At 44.9% G+C, this 21,058-nt stretch overlaps 1 protein-coding gene across 1 annotated transcript in view; it reads right to left on the reverse strand.

Moving 5' to 3' along the window:
• Nucleotides 1–366: 366 nt before the first annotated feature.
• GRIN2B (glutamate ionotropic receptor NMDA type subunit 2B) overlaps nt 367–21,058 on the reverse strand; it is a gene marked incomplete at its 5' end in the record, with an annotated part of 168,268 nt that continues 147,576 nt past the window's right edge. The window contains 4 exons of the mRNA XM_082010807.1: nt 367–2,322; nt 4,182–4,420; nt 6,175–6,362; nt 9,090–9,250. Of these exons, the coding sequence (XP_081866933.1) occupies nt 415–2,322; nt 4,182–4,420; nt 6,175–6,362; nt 9,090–9,250 (2,496 nt within the window). The 3' untranslated portion in view covers nt 367–414. The remainder of the gene's footprint in view (nt 2,323–4,181; nt 4,421–6,174; nt 6,363–9,089; nt 9,251–21,058) is intronic.

The following is a 21,058-nucleotide window of genomic DNA, read 5'->3' on the forward strand; positions in this document are numbered from 1 at the left end:
CACACACGTGTGTGTGCACATGCCTTTCTCTGCTGGGAGCCAGCAAAAGTGAAATGCTAGAGTCACTGCCGCTCCCCCTCAGCCCACCCCTTCCCTGCTTTTTTCTCTGCTTCCTGAAATCACAAGCAAGGATATCCAACTCCGATGTCACTGTAAAGTGCAATGGCCAGGAATGGAGGAGAATGGGAGGAGCGAGAACATGGAAAAAGAGTTAAAAGGGGAGGGGTGGGAAAGAGGAGGAGGAAGAGGGGAAACCAAAGAGGTGGCACTTGTCACCAGTGCTGCACTACTCAGAACTCCAGTATCCCACAAACTAAGGACAACCCAGGAGAGTAGCCGATGGGATTGATCCCACCCGACCCTCCCACCCTCCACATATACCCCCAGTCCCTCCCCGTGCTCTTCCCCTCTCACTCAAACGTCAGACTCAATACTGGAGAGTTTCTCATAAACATGCCCGTTGCTGGAGCCATTGAAAGCCCTGGGGTTTTTGTTGTTAGGCACACAGGGGTTGGACTGGTTCCCTATACAGATGTCCTTCTGGAAACGGGCTGGCACAGCCCCATGAAGGGCTGAGACCACCGGCTTGTTGGTGGTGACGATGGCTCGGAAGTCTGGCCTGGCTTTGGGCCCTCCTGCCACCACAGGCTGCCTGAAGAAATAAGATTTGCTGCCGTGGAGCAAGCATTGGTCATCCCCAAAAGTGGGGATGAAAGGGTTTTGGGTGACCCGGTCGGGGTAGAGCGACTTGCTGAGCATGTAGCCCCCGCTGCTGCCGGGGTTGTTGTGGTGGTGGTAGCTGGTGGCGGGCACTGAGGACTTGTTGTTGGCAAAGGTGGTCTCACTGGCTGGCATCTCAAACATGTGGGCGTAGGGGCTCCCCTCCAAAAAGCGGCCCTTGTCCTTGAGGCTGACGCTGCGGGGGGCCAGGGCTGAGTCGTCCTTCTGCAGGTCCACAAAGGTGTCATAGGAGTGCTGCCGGCGGAGCTTGTTGCGGTTCTTCTTCTGCACCTTGGAGGCAGAATTGGAAGGGCTCTGAGGATATTTGGAGGAGGAGGTGGCACTGGTGGCCACGGGCACGGGGGCAGGCGGCTGATCCAGCTCTTGGAGCGAGTTGTCCTCACTGATGTCGTACAGGTTGCCTGCTTTCTTGCAGGCCTCACAGCGGATGCAGGCCTGGCGGGTGGAGTTCTGCCCCACCACCGATGGCGTGTAGTTGTGCAGCTTAGAAGGGCAACCGCGACAGAAATTAGCCCCTGGCCGGTCCTCCCAGTCTAAGTTGGTCAGGTTCTTCTCCCACGGCGCTGGGACCCCGCTCACAACGCCATGCTTGTGCTCGTTGCCTCCACCAAACTCGCCCGAGCCATGCTTGTGGTGGGCCCTGTTAGTGCAGGATCCACCCCCTCCTCCTCCTGTGTCACGCTTGAACTCATCTCCCCGCTCTTTGTAGATATCCGTCAGGTCCACGTGTTCCCAGTGCGGTGAATTCTCCTTGGCCCGAAATTGGTCCAGGTAGAAGTCCCGTAGCCCTTCCTTGTCCCTGAAGTAGCGCTTGTGGTCAGGTGAGCGGGGTGGGCGTCGGCGGTAGGCCAGCTCTATCTCGTCAAACTCCCGTCGGGACTTGGCAGAGGCCGGGCGCTTCTTCAGGCTGTCCTTGTATTGCTGCTTCCTCCGCTTGGCTGCATTGCCCTCAATGTTGCCATAGGTGACCGTGTGAGTGGAAATGTCAGAGACGTCTGAGCGGATCAGGTCGTCATGGGCCCCACTGCCCCCGTAGCGGTCACTCTTGAAGGAGAACTTGCCGTAAAGGTCACCCAGCTGGCTGTGCTTGGCAGGGGGTAACCCCAGGTCCAAGGGCTTCTTCCCGATGGACCGTGACTGGGCATTGAAGGGCGGGTTGTCACAGTCGTATAGCCCGTCAATGGAGCTGGTGCTGCCAATGCTGTGGGGGCGGTGGTGGTGGTGGTAGTGGTCCTGATACACATTGCTGTCCTTCAGCTGGAGGTTGCCAAAGGTCCTTTCCACCTCACTAATATAGTCACTAAAGAGGTTCTCCTCGCAGGGGGGGTTGTTGTAGGACTTGCAGTCTGAGTGGGTGAAGCTGCGGCGGTGCTCAGAGATATCGTAGACCGATGACTCACGGCGGATAAAGTCCAGGGCACTCTGCGGTGAGCCATTGACCCCTGACAGGTTGGCCATGTTCTTGGCTGTCCGAAGCAGGCGGAGGATGTTGGAATGGGTGTTGTTCATAGTCGCCGTGGGGGAGTTCATTGCTGACTGGCGTTCCTCAATGGCCACGCCATGGATGCAGCTGTAGATACCCTGAAATGAGAGAAAGCAGGAAGGTGAGTGGTCCTGCAAAGAATACATGAAAGGGTACCTGGACTGGGAAGCATCCTGTGCAGCAACAGCGTGTTCCTGTAGGACAGCAAGGCCTGTCACAGCCTTCCATCATGAAGCACAATCAAATCAAATTAAATCAGACCCGCTCTACCAACCCTTGCTGTTCTGCCCCTCTTTCTTGCCCTTCACATTTTTTTCCTTCCCCTCATTCCTCTTTCTCTGATTTGCTTCATGTCATATCTGTAGGATGCAGGAAGAACTGCTTGCAGCTGTAAGAATTACTCAAATCTAGTAGGTGTAACATGGAACTGAAAATGGGGAAAATAATTTCCTTGGGAACAAAAGCATCAAGACAAATGATTCTGTGTGGATGAGAGGAAGAAAGTCTGTTTCGGCCCTTGAAATTCATCTGGACATCAGTGAATCAACAAGATACGAGCCATCTTAAAAAGGGAACAACTTCATTTGTCATAAACTTAGCTACATTAATCACCAGTACAGATTAGAAAAGGAAACAGAGAAAGAGCAGGACTGCCAAAGAGGTATTTAGGTCTTTTGCATCTGGTTGAGTGAGGTACAATAGAATTTTTAATTGCATTCTGTTAAATTTAACAGTGATAACAGGCTCCAAATTGACAACCCTGAAAGCAAATGTCCTCTGTTCAACCTCAAATCAGACAGAAGAAGTGTCCAATTCCTCCACATTCCCTGCTAGCTTGTTTCATCCATGACATGGGCTGTTTTCAAGGGCTACCCCTAGGAGCAGAAGGGGCCCATTTATTCCCTGGCCTGCCAAATGGTGCCTGCTGACTAATGTCAACTGTGAAATGGACACCATCACAGCATGTTACCATGGTTTCTCAGCAGCTAGCAGATGATTAACACTTTTCAGACTTTTCACCAACCTGGCCCAGGTCTAACAGATAACCCCAGAATGAAAGAATCTGCACTTATTGAAAGGATCACAAAACACAATCCCCCATCTCATCTCCAGACTAAGCCAGGTCAGAAACTAACAATATAGAAGAGAGGCTGTGCCCCTGCATTCAAAAGGCTTTGTCATTTCTCCTCAACAATATGTTATGTAGCAATTATATACTCCTTGAACAATCAAAGTTAATTCAGTTACATCGGACACTGAGATGAAAAATGCCGAGATTTGACCTCACTTCGGAATGGATCAGGAGATCAGGAATGGCTTGAAAGAAGGGAAAAAAGCTCCAAATGGGACACTGCTAGCTACACTAATAGCATAAAGATGACTCAGAAATTACTAGAATCTGCTTTAAATGTAAATATTATACCCTAAGGCAGATTTGCATAAAGCAATTGCTAAGTTCATGTGGTCGTCCTCTCTGGAAAGATTTCTGCATGGTTTATGGCATGGCTTTTGGTTAGAGACTTCTGACTGTCCATGATAGCACATTTCTAGTTAACATAAGGTCAGCTGAACAGCTGCAATATAGAGGACAATGAAAAACTCCTGAATTTCTAATCATGTTATCCACCATTACTTGACTTATTGTCCCCAAATTTGGCCTCCTCACAACTCATTTGGAGGAGCAGACAGTTACAGTTAACTTCTCTTTATACTACATTTTAATTTCCACGTGAAATTTCTATTTCCATGACCATAATCCAGCAGAGACCAGAGATGTCACAGAAAAACATTAGGTGCTCTTGCAACATTAATGGTGAAAAGATGCTAGCCTTTATCCTGCAGACCACCATTCCATGCCACCTGTGTGTTAGACAGTCTTGGTAGCTTTCCCCATCTCCAGCACCTAGGACTGTCTGAATAAATCCTCTGTTCCTCCCCGCTAGCTAGTGGCACTCACCCTGCTGATGGAGAAGACCACACCAGGCTTGCCAGAGCAGACGCCCATGAAGCAGTGGCGGAATTGCCAGTAGAAGAGATGCTCACAGATGAAGGTGATGAGGCTGAGGGCCATGGCTGCTCCCAGCATGTAGAAGACACCTGCCATGTTATCTATATCCAGCTGGCTGCTCATAACCTCGTTCTTCTCATTGTGACAAATGCCAGTGAGCCACAGTGCTTCCAGTTCCTCCATCTCCCCTAGAAAGACAGAGAAGGAAAGATACAGGTTAGACAGCCCTGCAATGGCTGAAGAGCTCAAGCTGGGGCAGACTGAAAGCAAGAAGCTGATCTAAGGTCATTTGTAGTGGCCATACTCTTTTTCCACATCTATTACATCCATGAAATATCCTGACTGCCCTTCTGATAGGGGCAGGTGCAATTTGTCACAGGGAAGGCAACAGGATTTCTCCACAGCTCGATATTAGCCACAAAAAGCTGTACCACAGGACACAGCTATAACACTTGCCAAATGTCTACAGTGAAAATGTTGTCCACCAGATGACTGAAGATCTGGCCTCACAAACTGCCACTTTCATATCAGGTCAATGAAGGGAAAAATCAGGGACTGATACTGATGACACAAAAATGTGTCACTTCTAAACATTGTATGTTTCCAGCTCAAAATTAAAAATGTTGATTTTAAAAAATCAAAATGTTTTATTTTGAATTTGTTTCCATCATATCCATAGCTCATTAAAACAAGGTGCAATGTTCCCTAAAATATTTGTGCATTTTTACCTTCCCTTCAATTTTGTCCAAATTCAACACTTCCAAGTCCTTTGACCAATCAAAAATATTACTAAATTCTATCAGCTAGGAACAAATGTTCTGTAGTCTAATTTTATACCCCACTTACTCCCATTACAGTATTTTCATAAGGGGAGAGAGAGAGATAAACACATACATACACTGAGACATTCAGAAACAAACTAATTTTGCAGGTTGGCAATTCTTTTCATGCTGTTAGGAAAGTTAGTTTTTCACATTTTCCAACTCCAGTCCAGTGACGGGGAAAAAAAATCCGTATATTTATGTGTCACCATAGCATAGTCTTTAAAGCTTTACGGAGAACTTATGTGTTTTTCTGAAAAAATACATATTAGGCTGTTTAGGAGACAGAACACACTATCTGTCAGGTGGCCAATTTTCTGCTGAAGTCTCTCAGAGCTATGTTCTTTCTATATTTATTATACCATATGTTATTTTCAGTTTTCAGAAAAAAAGAAATACTTATAAAGAAAATAACCTGTGAATCTTATTTATTCAAAAAAAGGACATGGCAAGATGTAATATGGAATGGAAAGGAAAGCCAGGAAAATATTTTTTAAGAAGGAATTCCTTATCCCACAAATAATTTTTTTTTAATAATAGCAATTTCTCTTTAAAAGATGAGATGAAGTAAGTAACTATAATGTTCTGATTAGAAACTGACTCCAAAATATGCTTATAAGTCTTAAGTCCTTCCTTGGTTTTTTTGAGGTTTTGGAAGATCTGAGTTAACTCTTTCATCCAGAAGTATTTATCCTTTAATTTTGTAAACTCTGCATGTCTTGATCCTGTCTAGAACTATAAAGCATGGGGTGACCACGAAATGTCCAGTATAATTAATGGGTTTGGTCATGGCAAAACCTTAAAGGTAGTGAAAAGTTCACAACAGAAATCTTGTTTTTACAAGACATTCTTCGCACAAGATATTTTCAAGCACACAGCTGAGTTGGTTCTATGAGACCCTTAGTTTGACATTGCTTTTGATGATACTGATACCCTGCATCAACAATGTAAAAGGAGTGACATCCTCACATTTTTGGTGTAATGCCTCTAACAAACCCGTGTTAATAATTTCCTATTCTCAATTCAATTCTGAAGCATCAGAGCCAGGAACTTCTATTTCTTACATGCACAACTTGGTATTTCTTAGGAAAACTCCAACTCCTCTTTTTCTTGTTGCTTACCATCTCCAAAAAGCTGCAGAATGGCAAGATCAACCTGGCGTTTCCAGCCTGAGTCCTTCTGGATAGCAATGCCATAGCCGGTGGAGGCAAACACTTTACCACTCCCAATCGTCACCAGTTTGCAGCCTTCATCTCTGCCAGCCATGTAGTTTAGCACTGCTGCATCATAAATGAAAGCATCCAACTTCCTGCACAGGTGCAAGAAACAAGAGGGGTATAGTACAGAAAAGATAGAATCTGTATGAGTTCAAAAGTGTTCTCTGGTAATTAAGGCAGAAACAAACCTCTTTCAGATAGACTACAATAGGTTGCATCTTTACCTTCATCAGAGTGCACTAAAGTCCGAGCCTAGAACCTGTTTACAGATGAAGCTAGATTATAAATTTTTATGATATAGATTATATTTGACATATAAATGTTGATTTCTTTCTGACTCTTTGCTACTCATAATTTCTGATCTGAAAGAAAATTTGGAATACAAACATACTGCAACTAAAGATGAATGAAGAGGAATTCAAGGGGATCTATAGTCCTAAGAATAGTTTATATTTCTGTACTGCCTTTCATCTCAAAGGAACCTAAAATACTTTATAAAATGTATCAATACTAGATAGCAAAGTAGGGGTTGGATTAAGGAAAAGATTATCTCAGATTCAAACTGCTGGCATGACTTAGCTGAGCAAAATGTAATTTTTTCAAATTAGATATAGTCAGGACATCATGTTTAACTCCTCGGTTACTGTGAAAAGCACTACTGGATCTTTACCAATGTCAAGTGGCCACGATAGCAGCTTTATGGTTCACCATGCTGAGTAGCTCTTTGGTAAAGAGTGCTTAGCTGAAAACCACAAGAATAATTCTGTTTCAACACAGAGAAATCCCCATTATGGCATTATGGGCTGGGATGGGTAGACAGCACAACAGACTGATGAGAGCTTTCCTCTCACTACAACAAATTGATTGGGGTGTGGAGGGCAGTCTCAGGGGGCTGCATCTTCTATATAACCAAAGACTGCCGATGAGTAAATCCTCCCACTAGATCTGAAATGAAGCACTTTCGGATAAAAGATGAAAGACCTTCCACCTTGCACATTCTCACACCCACACTATCGTTTCAATCCACCTCCTGCACATATATTTCCACTATGGTGACTATCTCAGTTCAAGTGTGTATCTGTGGGGAAGTCTGTCCAAGGGTGGATATGAAGCCAGGATGACATCTACCGCAAGTGATGAGCTCTGTTTCACCATATATTTCCAGGACAGAGCATATTTATTTCCTGGATGATGACTCTCCTGGCAAATGTACGTTCCCAGGATGGCATCCAACAATGGTACAATCATTTATAATGGGCTGTGTGCCTCTGAACCTGGCAAACAGGTTTAGGAATATTTAGTCAATCTGGTAATTAAATTGGCTGAACATCTTCATTCGTGCTTTGGAATGAACTTTCTCATAAGAGTGCAACATAAGTGTAAGCAAGAATGTTTTTTTTCACTGGGGCTAGGCTCTGACAACCAAAATGGTCAGCTCTGGGAAAAGGTCTTTAATTATAAAGGACAAAGGCTTGCAAAATGGTGTTTTAAGTTAGCTCCTTTACAGATTCACTGCTATTAAAATAGGATGAGCTGTTCAAACATACTTCTTGCTAATGATTTTTCCCACGTTTCCCAAATTACCCAAGGAAATGCTCCCGTTTTATATACTTCCTTATTATTCAAACAACATTTTGTTCAGCTCTTGATACTAAAATATTCCAGAGAGAAGGGCTACTTCCAAACTATTTGCTTCAATCACACCTTCCATTACACTATATTAGCTAGTGATACACTGGGGTGGGATTAGTCTGACAAGGATTGTTTCAGCTTCCTGATTAACATAATCTTTTATACACAGAAGGAGGGAAAACAAAGGAATTTCCAGAGGACAGTATAAATGCTCTGAAAAAAACTTCATCCACAGAGGTCTGTGAGCTTTTCCTGTGTATGCATATGTCCTGGTTTCAGCCAGGGTAGAGTTAATTTTCTTCATAGAAGCTAGCGTGAGGCTATGTTTTGGATTTGGGATGAGAAAATGTTGATAACGTGCTGATGTTTTGAGTTGTTGCTAAGTACTCAAGGACAGTCCAGCTTCTCATGCTGGCCTGCAGCGAGCAGGCTGGGGGTGCACGGGAAGCTGGGAGGGGACACAGCTGGGACAGCTGACCCAGGCTGGCCAAAGAGATATTCCATACCATATAACGTCATGCTCAGTATATAAAGCTGGGACAAAGAAGAAGGAAGGGGTGGAGGGACGTTTGGAGTTATGGCGTCTGTCTTCCCAAGAAACCATTACGCGTGACGGAGCCCTGCTTCCCTGGAGATGGCTGAACACCTGCCTGCCCACGGGGAGTGGTGAACAAATTCCTTGTTTTGCTTTGCTTGCGTGAGCGGCTTTTGCTTTACTTATTAAACTGTCTTTATCTCAAACCATGAGTTTCCTCACTTTTACTCTTCCGATTCTCTCCCCTGTCCCACCGTGGGGGAGTGAGCGAGCGGCTGCGTGGTGCTTAGTTGCTGGCTGGGGCTAAACCACGACAGCATAGGGACTCAACAGCATGAAACATCTTGATGAAGCAAGGTCTTTGGACTAATATACACAAGGCTAACATACACAAGGATACAGAAGACCCTCTTATTTAAAAAATAGCTTATAAACACAGCAAAACCAGAAACTCCTATAGACATGTCAATAGAAAAACCTGGCTAAGAGAACCACAGAATTATTCTCCTGTTCTGTGTGTGGTCTTGCTATACTTTTAACCATGGAATGATAATGGCGGCTCATTTTCCAAACCCCGCAAAGGATTTTCCAGACAAGCATGCAAAGAAGTCAGGTTTCTGTGGTGAGTAAGTGTGGAAGAAGAAAGCCTCACCCAGTCTTCAGCGAGAACAGTGCATCATCCACCCCCCTCTGATTGAACTTCACCATGTAGCTGTGCATTTCAGGGTAGTTGTTGCGAATGTTCCTTTCTGTGCTGCCATTGGGAACTGTCCCGAAGCGGAAAGGAGGTGAGAAGTCATTGGGTTTCTGGAACTGGAGAGAGACAGAAAAAGAACATTTCTCACAATCTTTCAGCAAGAAGCAGTCATCTGAATGGGAGAACACACTCTCCTCGGAAGGTAGTTCTCATTTTATTTTACTATCGTGTAGAAAACATTATTAAGAAGATATTATATTCCACTGTTTTCAAACACAAACATCTCCTGTTAGTGCCTAAGAACCTTGAAGAGAAGCCAATCAACCTGGTATTTTTTGCCACTCTGGATTAAGTGCATAAAATAGCCAGTGATCAAAGATTAAAAGGAGGTTAGATAAAAGGAAAAAGGAAAGGGAAAAGGTAACAGCAGCTTTGGAACACAGTCAAGGAAAGATGTTCAATAAAATCTATGTGCATTTTATCCACAAAGTGTCATTTAGTTTCTAAGAAGTATCTTTTTCAGCTCTGTGGATGCTTTTGCACTTCCTGATTCTGACTGAAGTAGAGAAGTAATTAACAAGGAGAGATGCCTCTCAGAACACCCACTTCACCAAACGAATGATCAGCTTTCAAACTTTTGGGCGAATGTCCCAAATGAAATGCTATTAGTGGCAGCAAGTCACTAGTAACGTTTGATGCCCAGAACAGAGCTGGCAAAATACTCCAAACCTTTTGCTGCTCACAAGAAATACATTCATCATAACATTCCCCTACGGCTGCAAGACTGTGAGATTTTCTATGTCAGTTGCTTAACTCAAGTCATAATCAATGCTCTCTGGGGTTTTATGAGCAGTAAAATTTAGACTGTCAATTATCAAGACTGCTTAAAACCCCTAGAACCATCAGACGGGAAGGAGCACAGAATTGTAAGCCAGGAACTGAATAAGTAGTAAAGATGCAAAGGTAGGTTAGATGGAGGGAAGCCCCCTCCTCTCTTGATATATGAAGCAGTAGCTTGCCTGGTGCTAATTCTTGACTCCCAGCTGTGACTGTATATTTGGATGATCCCGAGAAGCATGCTAAGAACATGCTAACGGTCAGATCAAACCCATTTAACAGCAACAGTTCAGCTGGTACATGAATATATGCAGTCATGTACTTCCACCTTCTATAGTGGAAATGTGGCTGCAGTCTATAGCTATAGCTTAAAAAACATGCAGATGAGCCTTGTTTTTGAGTTCTGCTCAAAGCCAGTTTGGAACCTGGTCAACTCAGCTGAGGAGGCCAAAGCCACTAAAGCAGTATATCTCATTCACAACACCTCAGCAATAAGGCCAACCAAGAGCTGTGTCTGTGGGTAGATGAATGCACCGTTCACATCACCTGTTCCCGTGTACCAGCCAATTCATCCGGCTGTGCAAGCAATCATCTCTCCAGTTTGGATGGCGAGATGGGCTGGCTTGTATGTGCACACATGAGCGTGTGAGAGAGAGCATGTCCTACTGCTTTAAGCAAATAGAAAATATCAGGGCTGTTTTTTGAAACACAGCTTGGCACATCACCAGAAAAAAGCGGTTTCACATAGCATAAAACAGGCAGTAAGGTGGCTCTTAGAACCTTGTCACACCCCCTAGGGATGAAGACAAACTCGTAGCTATCAAAACCTGTAATGAAAGCAAACTTTGATGGGAGAAAAATCACTGCAGCATGCTAAAATTATTCTTTTTTACCAAGCTGATTATAGCAGCAGCTTAGGGGACCCATCACAAGAAAGGCATTGCCATACCAAGTACAACAGAACACAGTCTCTCCCCCAACATGCTAAAACAGGAGTTTGCAAAGTGGGCAACTTGCTTCCCCAGAGGCTGCAGAACCCAGCCTTGAGGCAGATAGGGCACGCCCCATCCCTACAGAGACCCCCCAGCAGAGTAACGTCAGCAGGGCAGGCAGCAGGCAGGGCTGACCAACATTGGTGTGACCTCAGCTTCAGCATGCCCTTTGGAGGGGCAGCAGCTATGAGAGCCTCTCTCTGGGCCCAAAGAGTGTTAAGAGAAAAAGAAGCCCCATCCAATGTCCATTTTATACATTCACCTTCCATTCCCAGTGATACAATCTCTAGTTTTGTCTGCTTCCATCACCGTGCCTATGAACTGGAGTAAGAAGTATTATAGAGTCAGGCAGGGCTGTGATAAGGGAAACAATCCCACCCCTGAACTATCCTTTGTCACACCTGTGTTCAAGGGCCCATATTAGCAGCCAGAGGTGGAAGGGCCCATATTTAATTTTTAACCTCTTGGGCAAAGAATAACTAAATGAAAACATTCCTTTTGAAGGAAATTACTATTTTTGGCAACTGGAAAAGCATGTTTCTAGAGAAGGAAGCCAGGCTGATGGCTTCTACAAAACCACATACCGCGCATTCACTCATCATCCCTTACCCCCTGGTCATTCCTCAGTCAGAACAGATCTGAAAATGCACATTATTCTCCACACATCCATATGCACACACACTTCAGTCATAGCCTGGTGGACAATGAGACAGGAAACAGCCTGTGAGACCCATACCAGAGATCTTTAGCTTGAATGCCTAAGAGGAATGCACATCACCAGCCACCTGGTTTGGTGTTTGCAAAGCTGAAAGCAATTGATGCCCATCTCACTCTACAGTCCACGGAGCCAGAGATAAGCAGTTAACTTCTCCACACTTAAGAAGTAATAGTGGTATAGGCATGCAGCTTTCTGGCAGGAGATGGCAGCTGAAAAATCCCCGTTTGTTGCTCAGCAGTAGGTGGGCATAGCTCAGTCCAGGAATGGAGGGATCTCCAAAGAGCTCTCCAGAGCCAAAAACTGATGCATATTTCTGAGCTCACTTCTGCCCCACACAGCTCATACTGAAGGAGCAAGGAGACATAAAAGCCCTTCCAGAAAATATAGGGGACAGATGGGGAAGGAGTGTGTCCTCTCCTGGCAACATCATGGAGGAACAAATAATTGTTTAGGTTGGAAAAGACCTTTAAGATCATCAAGTCCAACTGTTAACCTACCACTACCAAGTCCACCACTAAACCATGTCCCTAAGCACCACATCTACACATCTTTTAAATACCTCCAGGAATGGTGACTCAAGCACGGCCCTGGGCAGCCTGTTCCAGTGCTTGATAACCCTTTCAGTGAATAAATTTCTCCTAATATCCAATTGAAACTTCCCCTGGTGCAACTTGAGGCCATTTCCTCTCATCCTATCACTTGTCACTTGGGAGGAGAGACTGACAACCACCTTGCCACAACCCGCTTTCAGGTAATTGTAGAGAGCGATAAGGTCTCCCTTTTCTCCAGACTAAATGACCCCATTTCCCTCAGACGCTCCTCATCAGACTTGTGCTCTAAATCCTTCACCAGCTTCGTTGCCCTTCTTTGGAAACACTCCAGCAACTCAATGTCCTTCTTGTAGTGAGGGGCCCCAAACTGAACACGGTATTCAAGGTGTGGCCTCACCAGTGCTGAGTACAGGGGGACAATCACTTCCCTGCTCCGGCTGGCCATACTATTTCTGATAGAGGCCTAGATGCTGTTGGCCGCCTTGGCCACCTGGGCACACTGCTGGCTCATGTTCAGACAGCTGTCAACCAGCACCCCCAGGTCCTTTTCCACCAGGCAGCTTTCCAGCCACTCTTCCCCAAGCCTGTAGTGTTGCATGGGGTTGCTGTGACCCAAGTGCAGGACTCAGCACTTGGCCTTGTTGAACCTCATACACCTGGCCTTGGTCCATCAATCCAGCCTGTCCAGATCCCTCTGTAGAGCCTTCCTACCCTCACACAGATCAACACTCCCACTCAACTTGGTGTTGCCTGCAAACTTACTGAGGGTGCACTCGATCCCCTCGTCCAGATCATTGATAAAGATATTAAACAGAACCGCCCCCAGTTTGGAGCCCTGGGGAACACCACTTGTGACTGGCTGCTAATTCCATTTAACTCCATTCACTACACCTCTTTGGGCCATCCAGCCAGTTTTTTTACCCAGCGAAGAGTACGCCTATCCAAGCCATGAGCAGCCACCTTCTCGGGGAGAATGCTGTGGGAAACAGTGTCAAAAACATGTGTGGAGGGAAGTTAATGGACACTGTTGTCAAAGAGTTCAGTAAGGATGGCCACTTGTTTGGCTTCTCCCAAGGGCTGGGAGAGTGGGCCTGGATGAGAAGTGCTAGCCTCAGGGAAGCAGGGCACTTTGGCAGGCTGGTCTAGAAGGAGCCTGAGAGACATGAGACAGGAGCTGAGGCACAATGCAGGAGCCATTACATGGAGGCAGCCTGTGCAGAAGTAATCTCAATGCCTCAGTAAATATCGACAAAGGAATTAACCACAGGTATTGACAGAAAGGGTCAGAATTTAGATTAATGAGAGAACTCTCCCATCATTTAATGTAAATGTTTCTCCTGCCAGAACCCTAAGTCACAACTACTCCACCCCAGGCATCTGCAAAGAGGGGTCCTGTGAAGCTCTGGCAAGAAATGTGGTCATAACAGGGGAGGGGAAGATAAGCAACTGCACCAGTTGCTGAGCAAACCCAGCTGCAGAGAGTCATAGGGAATGGCAAACAGGGCTGTACAGGGTCCACAACTGTAGGAGCTCCATCTCACACCTCCCTGCAGCAGGAGTCCTGTCCTGCTGCCCAAGTCTACCTACCTTGAGGGGTGACTGCTTGGTAGGGAACCCACAGGGCTCAGCTGCAGCCCTGTACCCAAATTGTCTGGGGCAGAGGTGTACCGCACCTGCAGCCTCCCGCTCGCTCATTGTGGGGCCTTGGTCATGAGATGCTCCACTTGTAGCCAAGGTGATGTGACACACTCTCACCCATGAGCGAAATCTCTTACAGAGCTGGCTTCACATCAAATGGTGGTGGTGGGGGGGTGGATACTAGAGATGAGAGTGGGAAGCAGACACCAAGCGTGCCTGAAGTGCTGGGGTAGCTTTGGGACATGAGACATCCGTGTTGAGAGCCCAGCGGCTGCCTACCTCTTCAACCCCTCACTCCACAAATTGAAATCAAGAAGCATTAAGTCCAAATCAGACCATGGCTTTGGGAAAGTAACCTCTCGGAGCCAGCGAGCAGAAAGCCTCCTGCTCTGGAGAGCGATAAACACGCAGGCTGGGGGCTATTAGCACATTCAGAGTGGAGAGTCCCTTTCCTGCTCCCCCCCGCAACTCGCCACGAGAGCTGTCGGCAGCAGCAGAGAAAGAAGGTTTAAGTGACTTGTCTGGCAGAGCTGTTTCATTAGCAATTTGGAGCCGTGCTGTGCAGAAAGCAGCATTGTTCTCAGACGTTCGAATATCAATCTGCATAATGAAACAGGTGATAGGAGCTCTTCCCATTCAGGCAGCCTCAACTGCAGGGGATTCAGAGATGAGGGGAAGGGGTTATGTCTAATTGGCCACAATTAATTTGATGAGAATTTTTTTTTTCAATATATTGCCTATCACCAAATGGTTCCTACAGAAAAGCACATTTGCACTTATTTATCTGCCTGATGTAGGCCCTGTTTACACTTGTAAAGTGTTTGCCAATAGCATTGAAAGCAGTTTCCCAAACTCAGCAAGCTCCCACAACAAAAAGGCTCTTTTTTACCAGTCGATCTACTTTTATACAGCTATAAAAAAAAATAATCCCCTGCTGCATAACATAATGAGCTGGCAAAACTTGGTGTCTGGGTGTGTGTATGTGTGTAGTGCCTTACCCTTACACAGCTTCTCTGGGAGGTCTCCTTTCACTTTGTAAGGCCCAGACCCTTAGTTTAAATTTTCTACTACAGGAAGTTCCACACCTCTGACCCACCAAAATACCTACCACCCTAATTTTCTGTTATCTTCACCATGGACAGGGAAATCGGAATAGTGTTTTCTTCTCTGAAGGTGCATTTCATGTTTTTGAAGACCGTTGAGCTGTTTCTTCTCCATATTCTTACATTGGGACTAAAGAGGCACAGTTTCCTCAGTCTTTCTTTGCAAGCTGTATTATCTAGACCTGCAACCATTCTTGCTACTGTCCTTTGGTTGCATCCAGTAGGTCTTTCCATGACTTGCGTTTGGTTGGTGGACATGTTCTCCACCTCCACTGTACCAAGAACAATCTGACCAGGACCCCAAGATGCTGAGAGCTTTTTTACACTAAAAAAGCAAGACAATAAAAGCATTGGTAGCAAGAGTTAATGCTCATTATTACTCTTCTCAGAGCCTCTCTATGTTATACCCTTTTCCCTCTGTCCTTTAGTCTTGTCATCTGCAGCTTGCAAGTTCTTCAAAGCTGTAACTCTGTCCTGATCTGCATTCAGGTGGTGACCAGTTTGTTTCTGGAATGTCAATCAATCATCACTGCCAGTACCATCTTCAGGGCTTTTACTGTATTCTTTTCTTTATCCAGCTTGATCGTGCACATAGGCACATCCACACAACTGTGCCCCATCACCTGTCCTGGTAGAGAAAGCGCTCTACAGATTCCCAGCATAGACCCTGCTCTATTGGTATGTTGGTGTGGGGCACTTTTACATTGCTACAATAGCATCCCAGCTATGAGTGTGCCAGCCCAACAGCGTAGGCAGAAAATCATACTGCAAACCTAAATCATAGCACTGGTACAATAATCCGTGAGGAGAGCAGACTAAAGAGACTGCTGCATATTCCTCTACTACTCATGAATCTCTTGTGCAGATACTTCTGAAGATTCATTCTTAAAACATTCCTTCTCCCCTCTGTACATTTGACATTACAGACATTTTTTTACTCCCAAGGTGGAACTCACAGCCATTTCTAAGTGACTATAGTTTTCAGATCCTCCTTTTACCCTAGGTCCAGTTTCCTCTCTCCTTCTGCATTCCCTCACAATATCACCCTCCACCTCCTCAGCAGCAGCTGGGACTCCTCACAGCTCAGAATCCAGCTGCCACATCAACTCTTCCTGATTGTTGGGCCCAGCCACAGAAATCAGCCCTAAGATTGCAGTTGCAAAAACCTATTTTCTCATCTTTAGCAGTCAAACAATACATTCCTTTATTTATAAATATAAAAAAATTAAAAAGGGAATGAACAGCATCAAATCCAGTATAAGTCAGTTTTGGGAGGGCATAAAAATACCTTGTGATCCCTCAGACTTTGACTTTGTGGTTTATCTTATTCAATACCTGGTGATGTTTCAAATTATCTGGTCTTGCTTTGCATAGTGCTTTCACTTATTAATTCCTCTAGATAAGTCTGAGAAAGGAGTTATCAGTTAGTGCAGATGACTGCAGCAAAGTTGGCAAAGAATTAGATTAAAGTCACTTTTAAAGGAAGATGTAGGGTGGGTCAGACCCACAAACAAGAAGGAAAATATGAATGTCTGGTGGTGAAATAGGGACACGTGTGGGTCAGGGAAGAGAATGGAGCAACCTAGGGACAATGCGGGGGGGGGGGGGGCAGTTTAAAGCAAAAGAAAGGAGTTCAAATATAGTAACTTTAAAAATAGTTGCCCTTGTAAAATAACTGAGATGAAAGCAGAGATCCAATTGGTGGAAGAAGCCACCATCACATGCAGTTATTGCCAGAGCAATGCACACAGCAGGATTGTGCAGCCTCTTTGCAAGCTGGATTGCTATCTGCAGACTTGCTCTGTGCTGCTTCTGCACAGAGCACAAGACTGAAAACCTTGGGCAGCGCAGCCATCGCCCTGAACAGATGACATTTCAGGGGTCCCATGTCTTCCATAGCCAGACCTACACGTGCATACTGGGACCACACTGCCTTTCTGCTGACACAGGCGTTATGGATACAACAGACCTGTGGGGCCACTCTAGGATCAAGCCATCGCACGTGGACACAGTCCATCCACCACAAATAAACCAGGTGTCTTCTGGCTCTGCCAAGTGTGTGAGCGTTATGCAGACTCTGTGCAGCTCCTCCACCTAAAAGGTAACACTAAGGCTTTAAAACTTCCTCAGGACACATTACACAGGCTATAGGCTTCAAGACACTGTTAGGTGTCCCTCAGGCTTGACCAGAGAACAATATCTGTTGTGGAATCACTGAGCTTCACCAGTCAGAGCTGAAAGCTCCTTCCACAGCTCTAATATTCGTAGGTGTGGTATCAGATTAGCACAGTGACATCTATTGCAATTAAGTGGGCTATGGGATCTTAGCCACAGTACACTTAACTTTTGCTTGCATGCATGTAGGGGATTGAGACCATCTGTTTATTCCAGTATCAAATCACGCCATGTATTCCACCCTTGGAAGTCAGTTTCCTTGGAAGCTAAACACAATGGGGCAAAAGGCACCTAATGAATAACCCCAGGCAAGCACAAAACAGAAATTAGTGAGGCAGAAAGATCCTGGTTAGTACCATCATGTTAATATCATCAGAAGTTTAGATGCTCATTCAGAGGGAGACAATTAACTGATGAAAAAGTCCTTGAGAGGTGGCAGCTAAGTACAGAGGAGTTTGAAATCTTCTTTGCACATGAGACAGCTGGTTAACAAATTGTGAAACACTCTGAGAAATTCAGAGGATGTAGTTTGGTGGGGGAGCAATTCCATTTTTCATCCGTTTTCATGACGAAAGGCAGGTCAGAGCCTCCTATCTTCTGAGCACTAATAGTAGCCAACCTGCTTCAGCACCTTGTATGTGGATACCAACACTGGGCAGTAGGGTGAAACCCTGTGTGCAAGTCCAGCAAACCTCCCAAAGACTTCACTGGGGCCAGAATTTTCATCCAACTAATTAGAAAAGCCTACTCATCACATTAGTGTATTTTCTTAAGCACCTCTGTAGGCAGGGAGGCAAAGGAAAAAGCAGGGCACTTGAGGCAGGGCAGCTGGGGCATCCCGGCACCATCCCAGAGGTGGGAGATAACACCTTCCTTTAGCCTTCTGCAGAAAGCTGCCTCCCAGCTGCAAGCGGACGACAGCAGAGAGATTAAAGCCATGTCACTCCCTTGTGAGTCCCGGGGCACGGGAGCAGGTCCACCTGAGGCAAGCAAGCCTGCTGGGCCACCAAGACTCAGGGAAAGTTTGACCTTGAATAGCCAAAGGCCTGGGAGAAGCAGGGCTCCTTTCCACCAGGTGAAGTAAAAATGCCTGGGAAGATACAACCTGCCAAATATTTATCAAGTATATGTATGTACATATAACTTCAAATGTCATAGTCACTAGGCATAAGCAATGAAGGGGCGGGGGGGGTGCCTGTTGTATTTTTTTTTAATCATGCAGACCTCATCCTCCCATCCCCTCCCCACCAGCAGTTCAGCTCTGATCATTCACACGAAGGAGGCCAGCTCTCACCTCTCAGGCTGCCAAATCCTGGCGGCAGGGCCATTGTCTTTTATTTGACTGCGGAGTGCCAAGTACATTTATGGCACCGTATAAATAATAAATAAAAATATTCATTGCTTCCCTCTCCGCTGACTTATGCTGGTGCGAGAAGCAGGACAATCCTTTGCTCTCCCCCTCCCTCCCCCCCTTACGTAACTCCCAAGACAGCTTTTTCCAGACTGCCAAACAATTAGCACAGAAGCGATCAAATTTGCCCAGAGCATCCAAAGGGTTAGCTCCAAGAGACGACTTAAAAGGCATTTGAAGAAGAAGAGTCAGGGCAGTGGCCGAGGCCTGGGAGAGGTCGGAGCGGCGCGGGGGGGCAACGAGAAGCTCTTCCAGCGGCTCCCACCCATGCCGCCGGCAAAGCCCAAGGGGCTGTGCTTCTCTACGGTCTGACCTTGAGTATCCCTTCCCCTTGTACCTTACCTGCCTAAGTTCCCCAAAAAACTGCATTTTAACTGGCATTAATCCTGAAGAGTTCCATTACAAGTTTTTACTGCCGTTAAATCCCTCCAGATCAACAGAAAAGAGAGAATCCGGAGAGACTGAGTCAAGGCTAAAGCGTATCGCAGCCTCCTCACCGCTCTGCGCTACGCAGCGCCGAGCTTACAAAAGGAGGGAGGATGACAAAGAAACTAGGACTGAAGCAGGGGGGAGAAAAAGTATGCTTGAAAACCCACTGACTTTAAACATTTATAGCCTTAAAACTACTGAATCACTTTTTAGCACACAGGCACAGAGGTTTGTTCCAAGGATCTCAGAAAGCATAAAAATCGTGCCAATCCAAAGAATGCAGAATGACTAAACCTATGATAAATGTACCCATCTACAACTGTAAAAAATTATCTGAGACCATATTTATGTACACAATAAATGTAAGTCACCAGCTAAAAAGATCTATCACTAAATACGATATGCTGCAGCTATTTTAATAGCTATTTATTAATATGAAGACTTTAGCATAATATGTAATTACACAGATATATACTGCACTATTATAGAATTTGTAAATAGCTCATACTATAGTAACTGATGATTTACAAAGAGCTGCAGAGAAATCATCATATTTTAAGCCATAAAATTTCAGACTATCCAAGCACTGAGTTTTCTACACTTCACTATGAACCAATGTTTGTTACATTAAGCACTAGTCTGTACCACTGATGTTATATATAAAGATCATATTTAAGCAAAAGACTGAACACAGTTCAACTTATTGACGGGAAAATGTCCCCCCAGAGAAGCACTGTGGAAATAAATTCAACTCTACCCCATGACATAAGGTTAGGGGGTTTGGGGACTTCCTTATTTTTTTGTTTTTTGGTCAAGTAAGGTGCATCAGACTCTAAGCATTTTAAAAAAGGTTCTGATTTATCACAAGAGGACAGAGTTGGAAGTGGCACGGTCTTACTTCTGTCTAGCTAACTCATATCTCCACAAAGGTCTCCTGACAACAAAAGTCATACTGCTGTTGAAAGGACTGCATATTTTCTGCTTTTGGACACCGCCACATAAAACTTCCTTTGTATCGTGCAGAAATGTGTAAAAGTACCACAAATGTCTGTTAATAGTAAAAGTGCAATCCCATGGAAGGTCTGTTCTGCCTCCAAGCCATCTGGTTAGACAATCTTCCCCTTAGAGGCCTTGCAAGGTACAAGACTGACCCCCACTTTTGGTCCCCTTGGAAAATTTCTAGCTGACAGATACACCCGCTCTGTGTTTGTCCTAGACTTCTCCAGAACAGGTATTTGTTGTACAAAAGCTGCAAACTCAGAAAAGCATTTAACTTCAATCATGTGAATAATAGCCCATTGACTTTAATGTCGCCACTCATGAGCACAAAGTTAAGCACATGCTTAAGTGTTCTGCATATCTGGGACCCTTGTATAATTTAGATTTAATGTGCCGCAGAGTACAATGTGGGAAATAATTCATTTTTCAGTCTCATGGCCAAGCATCTATTACTGCAGAAATACAGCAGATCCTTTTTTGCAGGTTTTTCAGTGAGACTTTTGCTTTGTGTCAACCTGAAATGTTTCATTCACCTCAGAATACTGTGTGTTGTTTTGTCTTCCAATTATCTCCTTCTGTCCCTTGTTACAGAAAAAAATCTTTATTTTCCTTTTTTTTTAAATGTAGGTCAATTTTCTGAGTAGCGCCTTTAGAAAATGACAAGTCAAAAGTACATGTCAGAAATATCAAAGTATTTTGTTTCAAGTGTACTAGAATGAGCTACTTTGGCAAATACCAGATTTTCCCTTTGCCTTCTTATGCTCTCCCCGGACTTTTTTCCAGTAAAAATATTGTCCAGTTTTAACTGCAAAACTTATTTTTTTTGAAAAAAAGCATATCTGTTGAAAAAAATAGCTGACCTATGCTGCATAGAAACAGGCCTTTTGTCTCAACATTTCATTAACATCTTAAAAAGCAAATAAGTCAAATACGTGTGAAATTTCAGCAATCTATATTAATTTGCAGGCATGCAGAAATCTGTTTCTCTCCTTTCTATGTCAATTACAAAATTACCATTTTGATACTTTATTAGCTTCTTTGGCATTTCCAACTAATTTATAGGCATGGATA

This window comes from Phaethon aethereus, assembly GCF_964289735.1.
Source record: "Phaethon aethereus genome assembly, chromosome: 1".
In the NCBI taxonomy this organism is placed as follows: Eukaryota; Metazoa; Chordata; class Aves; order Phaethontiformes; family Phaethontidae; genus Phaethon; species Phaethon aethereus.